Below are 19,397 nucleotides of genomic sequence, written 5' to 3'. Positions count from 1 at the left end.
GGATTCGAACCTGCGACCGTAGCGGTCGCGCGGTTCCAGACTGAAGCACCTAGAACCGCTCGGCCACACCGGCCAGCCAGTAATATCAACCTGTGCATTATTTGTGAAATGTCCCTTGTAATTAGTTGTGAAAACTGAGAAAGAATGAAAGTATACAATAATAGAAGAAAAAACATCCCAGTAAACACAGGTCTGCAAACAAACTGTTTGCAAGATAATGGTAAATGTGTAGTTCTGCAACGCCACTGAGTGTAGTATGAAATATTCTTGTAATTAGTACAGATGTATTTTTGATCCCCATCTAACTGAGCTCAAATTTCACCTTTGGTGTTCCTTTGTAAGTAATACTGTACCACTTCAGTAATTTACATGTTACAATTTACTGTACACTCACACCTGTTAGTTGAGATGTTCCAGTATTCAGATGCAATACTGCAGTTGTCTCTGCAGTGACTTATGAATTCTTTCAACCAGTGGTAGATTATATTGTAAATCTTAATAAAACAGCTCCATTCACTACTCTACTTCTCCATCTGTATTAGAGGGAGTGCTGTACACTACACTACACTCTTGGTATCCAACAAATAAACAAACCCACTAAAGATAACACAAAAACTACTGGAACATATCTGTTTGGACATCACAAAGGTGCCTTGCGTAATGTGAAATTCCTGTCCAATTATTACATTTACAGATCAATATCACAAGTGGTTCTCAGGTACTAGGTATCGACCCATGCTGAAACAAGTATATTAGTACAGGGCGTAACCACCGTGGGCTGCAATGCAGATACTGACGGTGGCATCAAGTCTATAGTGCAGATGGTGAGTACTGTTCTGGGATACGGTGTTCCTCTCCTGCTCGACCTCTTCACGTAGTTGTGTAAGAATTGTTGGTTGATGACTCACATGAGTCACTTATCGTCCGATTGTATCCCACACGTACTCAATTTGCGACAGGTTCAGAGGTTGTACTGGCCAGAGAAGTTGGTGCACTTATTGCAGAGCACATTGAGTCTTACGGGTAGTGTGTGGGTGAGCATTATCCTTTTGGAACAATACATCACTTTCCTGCTGCAAGAATGGCAAAAGAACAGGTCTAACAATGTTGTGCATATACCAAGCACTAGTTAGTGTCCCCTGTAGGAACAGCAAAGGGGAACAAGAATTGTAGCTTATTGCTCACAGACCAATGTTGGGCCAGTATGGACTCTATGGGACAGCACTCAACAGGTCTACATTTTAGGCACAGTCAACCATCACTTGCATGTGGACAGAATGTATTTTAATCACTGTAGAATACAGTGTGCCATTCCATCTTCCAAGTGATCCTCTGCCTGCATCAGTTGGGCTGTGCACATTAATACTGTGCTGTGAGTTTAAATCAGGCTAGAGGTGTGTGTACACTTAGTCCCACTGTGTAACAATTCCTGTTGACATGTATGGGCTCACAAACATTCTGATCTGTGCTGTGGTAGCTGTATGGTCTGCTACTGCTGACAATATGATAATGCCAGCAGACAATATGACAATACCAGAGGGCATCTATGCTGTATGGATATCCAGAACCTCATCTGTGGGTGTGAGAATATGCACATGATGACTGATACCAGCATAGTTGCACAACTGATGTGGCACATCCAGCTTCTATGGCAGTTCTCCAAAAGGATCATCCTGCCACTTGTAAGGCCACAATTTGACCCCTTTCAAACTCTGCTATGAGCATTCTCTATTTAAGAGTAGACACAGATAGTGTTCTGGTAGCTATGCCATTATGCTATCTGTTCATGGACAACATTGAAACCATTATCAGTATATCTACTATCCTCCAGGGGGCATACACCATCATCAATCAAAACTGACGTCATCTTTACAGGTGTACTAAATTTTTTCTCTCCGGTAGTGTATTTACTTATGTGTGTAAACACTGAGTCCAGTTTACAGTAAATTGCTACTTGTCATGCAGCTTTATAATAAACATTGCTACTCACCATGCAGCTAACAATTTTTCATTCCTTGAATCTAGATATTAAAGTAGTTTGTAGAAAGAGTGGCTAATGAGGTATGATTTTAATTTTCATTTTAGTTTGTAGGGATATCAAATTTCTGACCTTATGTTGACTGGGAGTTTGTTGAATATCTTTCCACAGAATATGAGACCATTCTGAACCCTAGAGAAGGCAGGAAACTTTGCAAGAAAACTGTTTTTGTGCCTTTTTGTGTGACTGTGCAAATTGCATTCAGGTGAAACTTATTTTTTATGGAGTGCATTGAAGTTACAACTCCTCAGTTCTTTCTCTCATGAACTATTCATATGAAAACAGTGAAACATTTGTCGTCTCTTGACATAATCACCCTGCAACCATACACATTTTTCACAGTGTTCATACCATGATTCCATTGCCTCTGCAAATGCTTCCTTAGCTGTCTGGTTTGATCACTGGAAAGTTGCTGCTCCAATAGCAATATGGCTAGTGAATGCGCAACCACAGAGAGTGTCCGAGATTGTTGGAAACAGCCAAAAGTCAGTTTGAACCATGTCAGGTGAGTAGGGAACAGGAGAAATTACTTCAGAGTTGTTGTCACAATGAAACTGCAGTGGTACTTCGTTCGAGGATTGAAAAACGGCATCCAAGTCTCATCCATTGTCATGGTGGAAAGGAAGTCCCATGCATGCAATCATCACACGTCAACATTCCCCGGCAACATACTACACGCACAACCTTGCAGTCATCTGTCACCATTCGTGGCACCCACCTGGAGGACACTTTTAACATTTTCAGATCTTCATGCAGGATTGTGTATGTGGATCCCATGGGAATACCAACTTTGGAAGCAGTGTAATTCACACTCATAAGCCAATCCTCCAAAACCACTTTCTCCACTTGCTAGATCATATTTTCAGACTATCTGGTGCAATGCACTGTCTCAGTTTGTTATCACATGACGTTCTGCCTTCTTTGAACTGTCACACCCATGAACACATATTAGACACATCCATGACATTATCACCACATTTCTTGCTTAACTGGTGATAAATTTCAATCAGTGACATACCACACAATTGAAGAAAATGAATGATTACAGACTTTTCTTGCAGTGAAAACAACATCTTTTTAAGTATGAAAAATGGTTCTCACTCTTACCACTACCACTAGAGTTATGTGTGCCACACAGTGGTGACATCTCTGTCACACATTTATTTTGTTTTATTGCGAGTTCCGTTGATCCTGATAGCAATTCAATTACAAGAATATGGAACAAGTCAGTATTTTTACAATATAACAATACAGCGGCACACAATATGGTTAATTCATGACAAAACTCTTTGTAACAACATGGGACACTAGAAGAAATAAAAACATATTACATACATCAGAATTAACACTTATGTGTACACCTTCAGATTAACAATATGAAAGTATTTGAGCAACAATAAAACATTACAGCAACAAATAGTTTCATTTATGCTTACATTGTGTTGCTAACTCGGTTATATAACAAAAACTTGCTCCTGTGTGCTAAAACATTCACTAATTGAATAGAATTACTTTTGTATTAGGTATTCCTTCAGTTTACTCTTGAACTTTAGTGTTTCAGGAACAAGACTTTTGATGACACTGGATAGAGCATTGTAAATTTTGATGGCTGTATAATTTATCCCTTTCTGTACAAGGGTATAGTTTGACTGGTTACTATGAAAGTCCTCTTTTGACCTTGTGTTGTGACCATGATATTCATTGTCTCATTGAGCACGGAATTATTTTTTGGGGAAACCAGCCATTAGCAAGGAAAGTGTTCATTGCACAGAAGCGAGCTTTAAGAATTATATGTGGATTGCGCCCAGGAGACACTTGTAGAAATAGTTTAAAATATACACAACTACATGCCAATATATTTTTTCTCTCATGTGTTTTGTTTGTAAAAATATAGATATATTTCAACCAAACAGTAATTATCATGAGCATAACACACGGAGGAAGAATGACATACACAGTGAACTCAGAAATTTGAGCTTGGCACAAAAGGGTGTCCACTACACTGGAGCAAAACTCTTCAAAGCTCTTCCTCCCGAAATAAAGACAAAGATTCATAACAATAGTGAGTTTAAGAAAGCTCTAAAAATATTTTTGCTAGAAAAAGCTTTTTACAGTCTAGATGAATTTTTAACTAAATAAATTGTAATATTTTAATACTATATAATACAAGTTGACATAATGCCACTATGAATTTTATTTAACCTGAGCTCTGTAACTGTGTGTGCTCCATATCTGTTTTCTGTAGTGTTTTAATGATTCTAAGAAAATATGTATTTTCTTTTTCTGTATTGCTGCCCAAAGAATTTACTGTATAAATTTTTATATAATTATGTACTCAAATTTCTGTATATGCTATAAGATTATCTGATTGTACTTGTAAAAAACTGACTCGTTCCACGTCCTTGTGTATCCAACACAGTTGGACCTATGGAACACGAAATAAATCAAATCAAATCAAATCAATCACCATTGGTTTTGAAGAGAGAGTGGTTTTTATTAAAGAAACATACAAGGGAGTGTATGTACTGAGATATCATTGTAAATACCTGTAGTTTCCTAAACAGATTCCTGCATGGGTGCCTTGGTTGCACACCACTCATGATACGTATAGCTCTCTTCTGAGCAATAAAAACTTTTTTTTGCCAAGGGCTGGTTTCCCCAAAAGATGATTCTGTAAGCCAAAAGTGCATGGGAATATCCAAAATAAGCAGCTCTTATGGCTCCACATGTGTGGTTGATTAAATTATGCATAAGGCCAATGTTGCAGAATGTAGCCTTTTTTCTAGATCTAGGACAGGGGTTCCCAACAAAATTTACTCGAGGACCCCCTCATCGGTCATGATTGGTACCTTGTCATATCACAGTATCAGATACCTAAAAAGGCAAATTAAGAGTCTTTTTATATGTTTTCTATTTTTGGACTTAAAAAAAACATTACATATCCATTATTGAAAAAATATTGAGCTTAAGAGGCAGCACTTGCAGTCTAAGGGCATACAGCAAAACTGTTTTCCTCTATCTAATTCTATTTTTGCGCTCGAGTGTGCTAGTGTCAGTTGGCACTGGGAAGACACTAGACGCAGAAGTTAGCATTCACTAAATCTCTACTTATGCAGGAAGCAGCCAAAACAAAAAATCTGTTATCATTCGAAATATATTTAATATATTTTTTATTCTAATAGCATCTTGCGGGCCCCTCTGGCGTAGCTTGCAGACCACCGGTTGGGAGCCACTGATCTAGGATATGGTTGGTCCAATTTAGCTTGCAGTCTATGTGCACACCCAGGAACTTAGCTGAGCCAACTTGCTTTATTTGTTGTCCATTACATTCTATATTTATATCCCCCAGTTCTTTATGTGCCACTGACGTGGTGCTGTGTGGGATTTCATTTATAAATATGAGAAACAGTAAGGGTCCCAGTACCGAGCCTTGAGGCACTCCAGTTTTGATTGTACCCCACTTGGATAAAGCTGGGATTCCACTACTGTCAGTAATTATTACCCTTTGTTTCCTATCTGAAAGGTACGATTTAATCCATGTTCCCATTATTCCATTTAACCCATAGTAGTTTGCTTTATTTAGCAGAATTTTGTGGTTGACACAGTCAAAAACTTTGGATAGGTCACATAGGATTCCAATTTGTGCCAATTTTCTGTTAAGAGATTCGAGAATAGAAAATAGCATCATCGATTGATAGGCCTTGCCGGAAACCAAACTGACATTGACTGAGAATGTTATGGCTGTTCAGGTGATTAACAATTCTCCTGCATCAAACCAGTCTCAGGACTGAAGGCCACAACAACAACAACTAGTTTCTTGAGGACCTTTGGAAAACTTGTTTGCAGGGACATTCGCAACGAGTGCACACATATTTTAAAACAAACTGCATGTTTCAGTTTCCAGTCATAAAAAAAATCAGAGGTATTATACCTTGAATGCACATTGTATTATCAGCAAAGAAAACCATTAAGGAGTACATGTATTGTAAAGTAAGGGTAAGAATTTCAAGGTAATTAAAGCAGCTTCTGCAAGATGTACTTCACAGAAAATTCTTGGTGCTCATTTTTGCTGAGTAAACACCTTACTAATTTTAGGTGCACTGCTGTAGAAAATAATTCCATAAGACAACAGGGTGGGAAGGTATGCATCATAAGCCAACACTCTTGTCTTTGTTGATGTTAAGTCCCATAGTGCTTAGAGCCAGACATCTTGTCTTTGTTGAACACAGTGAGAGATGCTTCAAAGGATGATGAGAAGCAGTAGTGATATTAAAAGAAATTTAAAAAAGGAATTGGTGTTATTAATGGTAATCTTACAAAATACATAGAGAAAAAGAAAGATGTAACAGAAAATTCTGATTTGAAATTAGTATCTTTTGGTCATCACAGGATGTAAAATTAAACTGTAGGCTATTTGAAAACAAATGTAATAAGGGAGTGGAAGTTGTTGATTTTTGTCAGAATTATTTAACTATAGTAGTGTCAATATGTTCTTTTGAGATAGTAATGAAGTGATTTCCAATACAAAGTAGGTAAATACTGTTGATGTTGAGAATGGAGAGAGGGCTAAATAAAGAGGATGTGTGCTGGTTTTAAGTGAAAAAGTTAACGAAGTTGTTACTGATGTTGATCTGGTGATAATGCACACAGATGTAGACATAAATATTGATGCAGTTGATGATGATGATAATAATAATAATAATGAATTAATTATGGATGTAGTGCAAGTAAGCAATGTTAATATTCAGGATCTGGGGGTTGAACAGAAAATTGTTGATGTAGGCCTACATATTGATGTTCTTTATGTGGAGACAGAATGTGTACAGGTAGTAAATGAAAGTATTGAAGTTAATGATCTTGTTGTAAAAGAATGTAAAGCATCAGAAATCAGTAATGTGGTAAGTGTAGAGAAAGGTCGAGTTAAGTAATATTGTGCTGCAGTGTGAAGCAACTGAGAGGAGGAAAGTCATTAAAGTTGAGAACCCTGTTTTCAAGTTATCAATGATGGATATGTACAGAGCACTGGAGACAGATAAAGAAGTGAACAGTTTACAAAGAGTAGTATTTGATGAGAAAGTGCAAAAAGTTGCTATCCGTGTGAATTTGAAAAAGTACCAAGATTCAAAAAGTAAATTTCCATACTTATACTTTGTCTACAGTTTTCAGTGCAGGTGTACAGGAAATAATGTTTGGTAATAATAAATAGGAGAAAATTTTCAGTGCATATGCAATGAGAACCATTCTGAATGCAAATGTCAAAAAAATGAATTTCAGTGTAAATATAATGGGCTTGGGGTCAAATGTTCAAAGAATTGGCTGTGGTTTTCAGTGGCCTGGTAGATGTTATGCAAGATAGATGTTGGTCCGAAATCAGGAATGCAGAATTAGATTGAAGAGCAGGGAGTCAAATTCATTGTGAACCTCCAAGCAAGTAGGTGGATCAGTGCTCTATATGGATTAATTATGTGATGGTAATGCTTTAACTTGAATTATTTTAAATGGGGATGCAGGGTGTTGGTGAAGCAAGTGTTTCCAGGGACAGTAATGGTACAGAGGAAGCATCTTTTGTAACAAATGTTTATCCTCAGTGTGGTCAGTTCACTTTCCTTTCTGAGGAAGAGTTGTAGACAGCAATCGCAATGCACTGAGAATTGTTTCATCATTCTATAAAAGAGGCTGCTACAAGTAAACAGGATTAATTGCCTGGCTCAGTCTGCAGTTTAATAAAACACCTATAAAAACTAATTATAATTCATCATCCATCATTATAAAAGTAAGAGAGTTCATGAAAATTTGTTTTGATTCTAAAGTTCAGTTAGGTCATAATGTCAATGGTGGTGGGAGGAAGGTGTGTGGGGTGGGGGGAAGGGTGTACTAACTAATATCTGATTGCACTCATGGATAATGATTTCAAAAAGATTGGGAACCACTGTGTTGGAAGGTACAGATGAGAAGAGAGTAGAAACTTTTGAAATGTAGTGTTTCAGAAGAATATTGAAAGTTGAATGGGTAAATCAGATATCTAATGAGGGGATACTGAATTGAATTTGAAAGAAAATAGATTCGTGACACAACTTGACTAAAAGAAAATATCAGTTGACAGGGCACATCCTGAAGTGTTGAGGAATTTTCAGTTTGGCAGTGGAGGGAAGTGTGGGGGTGAACATCAAACAGGGAGATCAAAGTTTGACTACAGTAAGCAGGTTCAGATAGATTTAGTTTAGTTAATTAGTGTCATGTTCCATGGAGCATCTGCATGATAAATTCTAGTGATGTGGATCAAGTGATTTTACATACACATAGCAAATTAATTTGTAAATATGGCTACAGGCTGAAAATTTATAATATTTTTTTACAGATATGAGTAGTAATTCCTACCCACAACCTTTTACACATTACAGTAAAAGAAATTATTCTACAGAATAGAAGGATTTTTTAAGAAGAAACCTTTTTAGTTTGTTTCCAAATTTGACTTTGCTATCTGACAGATATTTTATATCACTGGGTAAGTTTTCAAAAATTCTTGTTGTAGCATTGTGCATCCCTTTTTGTGGTAAGGACAGCCATAATGTGGAGTAATGAATGTCATTTTTCATTTTGATGTTGTAATTATATATGTCATTGTTCCTTTTGAACTGCAGTGGATCATACCATGAAACAGTAGTCCTTAAACAGATGTCTACAAGAAGATCATGGGTGTGCACCTACTCTTACAGTATGTTTTTTGAAGAATGAAGATTTTATTTCTTAAAGATGAGTTACCCAGAACATTATTCCATATGAAATTATTGAATGAAAATATGCAAAATACGTCAACTTATTAATTTGTCTCTCCCAAAGATTTGCAATGATTTTAAGTGCAAATATAGCTGAACCAAGTATTTTAGAGTTCCAGAGTGTGCCTCTTCCAGTTCAAAATCTCGCTGATATGGACACCTAAGAATTCTGAAGTTTTCACCCTATTTATTACTTCCTCACCAATTGTTACACTTATCATTGGTGTAGTACCTCTAGATATACAGAACGGAACATGTTGTGCATTTTCAAGTTGAGGGTGTCATCATTCACAGAATGTAGGTATGCTTGGATTGATAACAATTCTAGTGTCATCTGCAAAAAGACCTAATTCTGGTTGTTGAATATTACACAGAAGATTGTTTACATATATGAGGAACAATAGTGGGCCTAAGGTTGCAGTAGTCATGCAAAAATAAAGAGGTTTTCACATGCTAGACTAGCATGGAGAGCTGTATCAAACCTGACTGAAAAGCACAAGAACAAAACAAGTCATAAGTTTATCATGTTTGCTTAACACTGCCCCAAAAGTTCCACAGCTATGCTTTTCTACTGCTACACAGGCACAATCCATATATTACGTTTCATGCATAATGTGACCATTTGCTAAAGTAAGTGTTTCATAAATAACTTTTTCTCCAGCATGAGCAAAATATCCTCCTCCTTACCCTCCTTCCATATCATATGTACATATTCGCAAGTACCAACATGCTTGCCTGTCCTGAAGTGTTTATTATTTTCTTTAGCTTTTCATTGATCAATAAATGATACATAATATTGTTTTGTGGTCACCTGTGTTGTAAATTAATTATGATTAAGACCTGCTAATAAGATCTGAATAACAGTGCTTTTGCTCTTCTCAATGAATTTCTTTTCCTCTGCAGTGTCTTCAGTGCTATGGGCTGAAAGGAAGGTGGAATCCTTGTTATATCTATCTATTGATTAAAAATATTTCTTCTTTCAAACTCAATGTGTTTGAGCTTCTTTATACATTGACACATAACTACCATCAAGTATGTATAATACAATCATATCACAACTGCTTGAATTACAAATCTCTTGTCTCATTAGACTGCACAACAAGAATACATTTTGACAGAAAGCAAGACATCTGAGGACAAAAGGCAGAGCAGCAGTTTTAAAACTGTTTCTCCTTCTACATAATCACTGTTGTTATTGCGAGGCCATTCTCCATGGCCACAACATACCATCAAGCCACGATGTCTAAGAATAAATGGCCCACAACAAGTGGAGATGCTAAACTTGTTATCCCATATTGCAGATGTACGGTGCCCATATAATTCATATTACCTGCACATGATAATAGACAATTTCTCCAACAATATGCTGCCCAAAACATAATTATTAATAAAAAAATTTATAACTGTAATGATCATCTTTCATATCTAAAAGGACAGAGACTGTAACACATCATTTTCCCTAAAATGATTTGTTACACCTCAGTTGTAACTTATAAATTGTATGTACATCATTGGGTTTGTAAGGAAAACAGACACACATCTTTTCAAATATTTTTTTAAATATATTAAATCATCTTATGAGAAACAATATATATTTCTATGCAACTGTTCTGATATGATACAAAAATATCTTCAGTTTCTGTCACCAAAGTGACTTCACTATGAGGTAAATTTGCTTAACAATGAGAAAGGCTACCATTATGTAGTACACTGTACACAAAAAGACTAATTGATTAGATGTTATATGAAGTAACAATTCTATGCAATTCAATAACTTACAGTTGAACTTTACATGATAAGTACATAAATCACAGATTTAAAGGAATTTAAACCATGTCACACTGTGACACACCCTTACTATTAAGTAATAAAAATCACAGATATTTGGCCTGCTATCATTATCACTATTGGAATATTAAGGTATTCACTGGAGCCAAGAAACAATGATATATTGCTATTGTACTATTGCTGACTAAACTCACACAAGATATAACATGTTCCTATAGCCGACTTCCAGTTTTCATAAAAATGATATTAAAAAAGAAAATTATTTCAAAGATTGTTAGCTACTGCTAACTGAGATACAACTTTGCGCTGCATTACATCACTTACTCCATTATTTTGTTTGACAAATGAACTGTAATTTCATTTGTACATCAGATAAAAACAACAAGTTACTTTATTTTTAAACTGTAAATTAATAGAGTGAGCTACCACACAAATAAATGAATACCACAAAAGCAAAGAAAACTATTTAGGTGCTCATAACAAAACTTTGTCAAATGTATCTTTTTTGGAATTTACTAAGATTGATAGACTAGGAGATTAATATCAAGCAGATTGGATAACTCTATGGTACAGCACACAGTATATAGACTTCCATTCACGAAATGTAACACCATTAGAATGGCACTGGGAACAAACTGGAACTGGAGTTTTACAATTTATCCAACACAATCAAAATCATTTCAACAATCATCATTTTCATATTTATGTGCAAAAAGATTATTTTCTATTTTGTTTCCAGAGCATTCACATTTAAACACTATGATTCTGTCCAACAATAGTGATAAATGAAACAGATTTTAGTCCATGTCTGTGAACTGATATATGATGAAAACATTTATCATCTTGGATGATCTGTTTTGTCCTTCCTATCTATTTGATGCATTAAGGACACAGCATTTATTGGTCTTAGTCCTTTACAGGCACCAAACACACTTGTGGTCTGTCACTAACTGCTGTTTACATGTGCACTGTGCATTTCACAAATCTTGTACAATTCCATTGGAGCAGGTGCTGTAGTGTTCTTATTTCTTGTACGTTTTTGAAATTGGGTATTTCACAGATCTTCAGGTCACTTGTAAATATCTCCTCTTTATAATACTGACAAAATGTAATGTTTGAAACATGTGCCATATTTGCCACAGTACAAATTTTAGTCACTGTTGTTGTGAAACCATACTGGACACTTGAATACTTTTTTGCCCCAAATAAAAAAAGGATTCACTTCCTCCTCAAAATCTTTGCAATATAACTGAGTAGCTTGTTTGAAAATTCTATGGTGAGCCTGTACCGGAGAGCAAAGTAAGCAATAGTACGATAAAGAAACATGAATCCCACAAGAGCAACAACTTGAAGCAGTGTTGATGCTCCATCCATTCCTACATCTCGAAGTAACCGTTTTGGGTCCTGAAAACAAAGCAATTCAAATTAACAATGCAAATGTAGTTATAATAGTGGTACAAGTGACTGCCACGTGAGATATTCTTGGCAAAATATATAAAATATTTGGTTAAAATTTTGTTAAATAGGTACTAGTTATCTAAATGCTTATTTTTGGTTATGGAATCTAGGAATGTATGTCATGATACAATAAGCTGAAGCTGTAGAGTTTGTGGAAGTTGTAGGTTAATGATGAATGAAATGTTTTGATAGTGACAGCCGAATTCTATATTGTAGATAAGGGCACAGAGCAATGCATACTAAATGGTACAGTAAATAATAGTGAAGACAATAATAATAATAATGATAATAATAAAAGCAATAATAATAATTTCAGTATGGAGGTAATACATAACATGTGTCATTATCTGTGGAATCAGTAGCAGAACATTAAAATACATTGTTTTTGAAATATTACAGTGTTAAAGATTACTAATAAATTAACTCTGTAAATAATATTCTGTGTAACAATTATACTTAAAAAAATTCAATCAGAATTGTTGCTCTTTGAAAAATATGTGATGCTTAATGTTTTATATTTTTGATGTGTCATACATTATACATACACTTCCTATATTCAGTGTAATTGTACAGGATCAATTAAAAATCAGTTATTCAATCAGTGTGCATTTTCTGTTGCAGATCACCTTTTTTTAAATCTCTTCATTGAACATCAGCATTAAAAGTTCAAGTACTATCTCTACGTTTAAGAAAGGTAAAGGTGATATGTTTTAGTACTGTTGGCTTGAATTTGATGTAAATGTCTAGTGAATATTATGTGAGAAAGTAAAATAAGCTGGTGAGCAAAAAGATACGTTAGAGAAACATATCGGCAACCATTCTTCATCTTTCAGCTTCTGTTTTTGTCACTCAGAGAAATACAGAAATGTAAATTAAATGCAGACTTGTCATAGTTATGGATTTGACATATCAAATGTTAAAGGACATATAAAACTGTATTTAGGTAGTAAAACTGCTTAGGTGTGGACTGAGAATGCTGCTGTAGTAGATTGACAGTATAAAGCATACTGTTTTAAGACATTATTCACTTCTCTACTAAAACAGTTAAGTGACAATGTTGACTTTAGCGAAGCTTACAATGAGCCTAATGGTAATTCCAAAATTGACATATACCTTGATAAATTTATTTTCCTTTTTGACTGCAGTTTAAAAATCATCAAGAAGAGTGTGGCTAACTACAGGCAATCAGAGTGTTTTTGGAAACAAATAGGGAAATCTACAAAACCTACAGAAAGAGTAATTATTAAGAAGTATTTTTTTAATCATAAGTTGTATCATTTATATTAGAGTAAGAAATGGAAAGTAAGGAAAATATGTAGTAACTTCATATATGAAACTGTTGCTTCAAAGAATGTAAATTAAATCACTAATGCATAATATCAAAAACAAGACAAAAAAGATTGGACAATATGACATTATTTATGTAAAATGGAATGGGAACATTATAAAACAGAGTACATATGTAGTAATGATATTTAATATCTACTTTTTTATTGCAGGTGAAAAAATTGATTATGATAGTTCAGTGGAAAATATGATGCTTTGTGCTGATGTTACAGTGCAGTCACTTCCTGAAGGAAAGGAATTAGCAGCTTTTTAACATAGCAGATTAAAAGATAATCAACAGGCTTAATTTAAAGTTATTTGTTCTTCTTGAACACAGAATGAGTTGGTTTGCATTCGTAGGCAGCTGGAAGTCACCCCGACTACTGTTAAATGATAGGCAGCTGCTGTGAGTCATTATGTTAGAAGAGCTCCCAAGAGTTGTGTACGTACAGTACTGATACTAAAGGTAACTAAAGTACTATCCACTCCTGTGGATCCTGTCTCTTCTGCAGAAAGTGCAGCACCTTTCATTACCTGTCCACTTGACTGCGAGTGGCATTTCAGTGGTAGAGCTAGGCATCCTGTGCAGGATGGACGGGGACCAGGGAGGATTAGATTAGATTAGTATTTGTTCCATAGATCATGAATACGACACTTTGTAATGATATGGAATGTGTCAGACATGAGTGTTGTACTATACTAATCCTACCAAACAACAATTTTCAGGTGCAGTCTTTCACTGAAACTGAAACTGAGCCAATGGCACTCACTTCACCTGCTTTGTGGAAACCTTTTTTATCCAGTGTCAAGAGGAGGAAAACGCAAAAGAGTAGGGGTCTGTTAATCAGCAGTCCAGATGTACGCCAAATGATGATACCCTTTAGGGAAATGGCAGCAATGGACGTGAAAGGGCACCAGGTGCACTCAGTGTGTATGCCTGGGAGACTCCTTCAACATGCTGAAGAGCCATTGAGGGAACAGGGTGCAACCAACTGCAGATTGTGGCATACACTGGAACAAATGAAGCCTGTCATCACAGCTCCAATATCATACTTAGGTCATTCCATCGATTGGCAGAGAAAATAGGGAAGACCAGCCGTACACATGGAGTTTCAAGGAAGCTCATAATTTGCAGCATTGTCTCTAGAACTGATTGTGGCCCCTTGGTTCTGAGTCGACTGGAAAGTCTGAAGCAGAGACTTTGAAGGTTTTGTGACAAGCTAGGCTTCAACTTCCTGGACTTGTGCCCAATACGGTTGAGAACTATAGAGTCCCCCTTAATGGGTCAGGTGTGCACTACCCATCAAATGCTGCTACTCAGTAGCTGACTGTGTGTGTATTGCACAAAGGACTTTTTAGATTAAGTGACTCAATTCAATCTAGATAGCTGCAGGAAATGCAGAAGACTCAGTGTAAGATCGACAGAAATGCCTCCTTCAGGTGAGAGTATTAAAATCCTAATGATTAACTGCAAAACCAGAGTTTGAAGCACTCCTGGAAAACAGTGAAGCTGACGTAATACACAGTACGTAAAGTCTCAAACCTGAGACTGATAGCAGTGAGATTTTTGGGGAAAATTTAAGTATATATCAAAAGGATACACAAATGGGAATTGGCTGTGATGTATTTGTCACAGTAGACAAGAAACTCACATCCACCAAGACAGAAATTGAAGCTGCATGTGAGACTGTTTGGGCAAGGCTTAGTATTGGGGTAGGCATAAAATGATAACTACCCACCAGACTCATCTCCTGATATAACTGAAAACTTTAAAGAAAACCTCAGTTAACTCATACATAAATTCCCCAATACCGTAATCATCAGTGGGGCCATTAATCATCCAACAGTTTCAATTGGGAAAATCACAGTTTTGTTAGTCTTGGGTGTGATAAGACATCCTGTGGAATATTACTGAATGCTTTCTCTGTAAACCACATAGAACAGATAGTTCAGAACCCCACTCATGATGGAAATATATTGGATCTAATGGCAAAAACTAGATGTGACCTCTCAGAGGATGTCCACATTGAAATCAGCATCAATGACAATGACATGGTTGTGACAACAATGATTAATAACATACAAAGGTCTACTAAAACAAGCAGGAAGATATTCATGTTCAGTGAACTAGATAAAAAATCAGTTATGTCATATCTCAGTGAGTAACTTGAAACTTTCAGCACAGGACAAGAGCATGTAGAAGAACTATGACTCAAGTTTAAAAGGATAGTTGACCATACACTGGACAGATATGTAGCTAGTAGAATAGTTCATAATGTGAGGGATCCCCATAGTATACAGTCACTATGAAGAAACTCCCAAAGAAACAGAGATTATTGCATAACAAGTGTAAAACAAAGCATAGGGTTATAGATAGAGAGACACTTAGTGAAAAACATTTGGCTGTCAAGAGAGCAATGCAGGAAGCCTTCAATGACTACTACAACAGATTATTGTCAAGTGATCTTTCACAATACCCAAAGAAATTCTAGTTGTATGCAAAGGCTGTTAGTGGCATCAAGCTTAGTGTCCAGCAAGCAAAAACTGAATTGCTTAACACCATTTTCAAACATTCCTTTAAAGGAAAACCCAGAAGAATTGCTCCGAATTAGTCCTTGTACTACAGAAAAGATGAATGAAATAACTATTAGTGTCAATGGTGTTGAAAATCACCTGAAATTGCTAAAACTGGACAAAGCTCCAAGGCCCAATGGAATCCCTGCCAAATTCTGTACAGAATTTTTGGCTGAGTCAGCCCCTCTTCTAACTATAATCTATTGTGGATCCCTCAAACAAAAGACCATCCCAATTATTGGAATAAAGCTCAGGTCTCACTCATCTACAAGAAGGGTAGTAGAAGCGATCCGCAAAACTACTATCCAATATCCTTGACATCAAACATAATGAAGTTTCTCAAACAGAATGACCTCCTCAACAGAGGATTCCAAAAAATCGATCATGTGTTACCAGAAACACACTCGTCCCTCATGACATATTGAAAGCCTTGGGTCAAGGCAGTCAGGTAAACACAGTAGTTCTAGATTTCCAAAAAGCATTTGACTCAGTTCCACACTAATGCTTATTGTTTAAAGTATGATCATGTGGGATAGCAAGTGAAATTTGTGACTGGACTGAGGACTTTTTGGTAGGGAGGACACAGCATGTTAGATGGAGAGTTGTGATCAGGTGTAGAAATAACTTTGGATGTGTCCAGGGAAGTGTACTGGGGCACATGCTGTTCATGTTGTATGTTAATTACTTGCAGATAATATTAACAGTTACCTCAGACTCATTGCAGAAGATGCAGTTATATATAATGAAATACTGTCTGAAAGACATGTCTAAATATTCAGTCAGATCTTGATAAGATTTCAAAGTGGTGCAAAGATTGGAAACTTACTTTAAATGTTCAGAAATGTAAAATTGTGTACTTCACAAAGAAAGAAAATGTAGAATCCTATGAGTATAATATCAGTGAGCCACTACTGGAATCAGTCAACTTGTACAAGTACCTGTGTGTAACAATTTGTAAGGGTGCGAAATGGAATGATCACATAGGTTCAGTCATGGATAAAGTAGGTGATGGACTTTTGTTTATTGGTAGAATACTGGGGAAGTGCAACCAGTCTACAAAGAAGATTTCTTACATATAACTCATGTGACCAGTTCTAAAATATTGCTCAAGTCTGTGGGATCCACACCAAACAGGACCAACAGGGGATATTGAATGTATACAGAAGGGCAGGATGAATGGTCACAAGTTTGCTTGACATGTGGGAGTGTGTCACAGAGATACTGAAGGAACTGAACTGGGAGACTCTTGAAGATAGATGTAAACTATCCCAATAAAGTCTACTAACAAAGTTTCGAGAACCGGCTTTAAATGATGATTCTAAGAATATACTGTAACCCCTTGCATATCAGTGATGACGAGGATAAGATTAGAATAATTACTGCATGCACAGAGGCATTCAAACAATCATTCTTCCCATGCTCCATATGTGAATGGAAATGGAAGAAATCTTAATAGCTTGTACAGTGGAATGTATCCTCTATCATGCACTTCATAGTGAGTCAATGTAGAAGGGAAGAAGAAGTGTCATTAGAATATAGTTTTGTGTGAGATTTATATTTTGAATGAGACTATGGAGACTGCAAGTCTGTGGTATGTAATTTTGTTAGCCACATGTGTAATAAATAAGGAATTATCACAGCAGATTAAAACTTGCACATTTAATTTTCTATTACAAAAATGATTGAATATATGTCAGTAGCTGTTAAATAGGTGTTTCAGCCTATGACGTACTTCGTATACAAGAAGAGAGATGTGTGTAGTTTTGCTAGACAGTTAAAGTAATGCTCGGAGGGGTGCCATATCAATTGGATAAGAAAACATCTCAGAGGACTCACTGTCCAAAATGTTTGAGAGTGGAATTCACATATACACACCATGTAGGTATGTTTTAAGCATCTAGGGAATGCTAAAAATAGCTTCATACTACAATCATTTTCTGACAAAATTTGCTGTCAACAATCCATTCTGACTTGAATTTAGTAGTGATGAGTAATAATGAAATATTACAATGATTTTTAAAGTTTGACCAGTGAAACAATTATATAATAAAAGAACGTCATACTGTTACTGATATGCTGGAAAGATGAACAACCTTTATTCAATGCCACAGGAATTTGAAGATGACAGAATGCACACAAATCTGTAGGTGCATATGCACTCCCCCCCTCCCCTTTCCCCAACCCACCACCACACATACAAGACAAACAGTAAATTGGGCCCATGTAAAACAAAAGCACAACAAAAGAGTCATCTGTCACATTTTAGGAAAACCACTGAAAATGTAAATTATTCCAGATGCTGAAAATAATTTAAGAAGGGACATGATACATAGATGAAAATAAAAATTCCATTGTGGACAAAATCACACACATTATAATTATGAACAAGGGAAGTCTCAATTTTCTCATCCTACTTCAGCTGCCACAATGTTTACAATTGTTATTAAATGGAGAAAATGCTAATATGAAAAAAGTTTAGTGGTACCAGTAATATGTTTTTATGTACAATATGTGCCATACTCTTATGAGGACAACAGACATCGTGTAGAATTAGTTCAAAACACTACAAATATATCCTTAAAATAAAACTACTGAAGTCATGTCTTAAAGAGTTCAACAAATAACAGCCTACTCTGAACTGACAAATGTATTTTGTGTTTATGCGACAGTATTTTTAAAGAGAAGGCTTAACCAAAATCCTACCTTATAAAGACAAAAAACGTCATCACAGTACAGTGGGGCTCTTCCATGACTGTACAATGCCGATGTGAGCCCTACTAAACCATAGCGCAGGTAACTGAAGCCACTGAGGACAGTCATGACAGGCTCCATTGCTGTTCCGTGGCCAAATCCATATGCTGACAATACTAACATTGGTGCGACTGTTGCAGGAGCCATTATTGAACCATTCTGCAATGAAATATATTTGAAACATCAGTTCTCATTCATCTGCCTTAACTAACTTGCTTAAAATTTTCAGCTACCTATGGTGTGTGGAAGAAGTACATGAAGTCCAGAAAACTTAAGTTATCATCTCTATATCTAAACCAGGAAAGAAGTACCAGTATCAAAAACCAACAGTTATTCCCTTACTGCACTCACACACACACATGACTACAGTCTCAGGCATCAGAGGCCACAGACACCTGAGTGTGAGTTGCATTTGCGTGAGTGTTTATGTGTGTGTTTGTCGTCTAATGTTGGTGAAGGCCTTACTGGCCAAAAGCTATATTTGTGACAGTCTTATTGTTGTGCCTATCTGCGACTCAGCAACTTTCCTTTTCACAATATTGTTAATTCAGTTACAAATATATTATGCCTTAATAAGTCTGTTTCTTACATTCTTGAAAAGGTCTTTCAGAAAACACAACAATGAATTCTCCACTATTATTTTAAAATATTTTCAGGCATTCTCCAATGTAATGTCAATGTTAATT

At 36.0% G+C, this 19,397-nt stretch overlaps 1 protein-coding gene across 1 annotated transcript in view; it reads right to left on the bottom strand.

The window, feature by feature from the left end:
- Nucleotides 1-9,843: 9,843 nt before the first annotated feature.
- Nucleotides 9,844-19,397, bottom strand: part of LOC126092489 (ATP-binding cassette subfamily G member 4-like) — a 334,061-nt gene continuing 324,507 nt past the window's right edge. The window contains exons 11-12 of the mRNA XM_049908106.1: nucleotides 18,664-18,870; nucleotides 9,844-12,006 (exon numbers count right to left, since the gene is read on the bottom strand). Coding sequence (XP_049764063.1) covers nucleotides 11,821-12,006; nucleotides 18,664-18,870 — 393 coding nt within the window. The 3' untranslated portion in view covers nucleotides 9,844-11,820. The remainder of the gene's footprint in view (nucleotides 12,007-18,663; nucleotides 18,871-19,397) is intronic.

Source organism: Schistocerca cancellata, chromosome 7 (genome assembly GCF_023864275.1).
Source record: "Schistocerca cancellata isolate TAMUIC-IGC-003103 chromosome 7, iqSchCanc2.1, whole genome shotgun sequence".
In the NCBI taxonomy this organism is placed as follows: Eukaryota; Metazoa; Arthropoda; class Insecta; order Orthoptera; family Acrididae; genus Schistocerca; species Schistocerca cancellata.
This window is presented reverse-complemented; position numbering and strand designations above follow the sequence as displayed.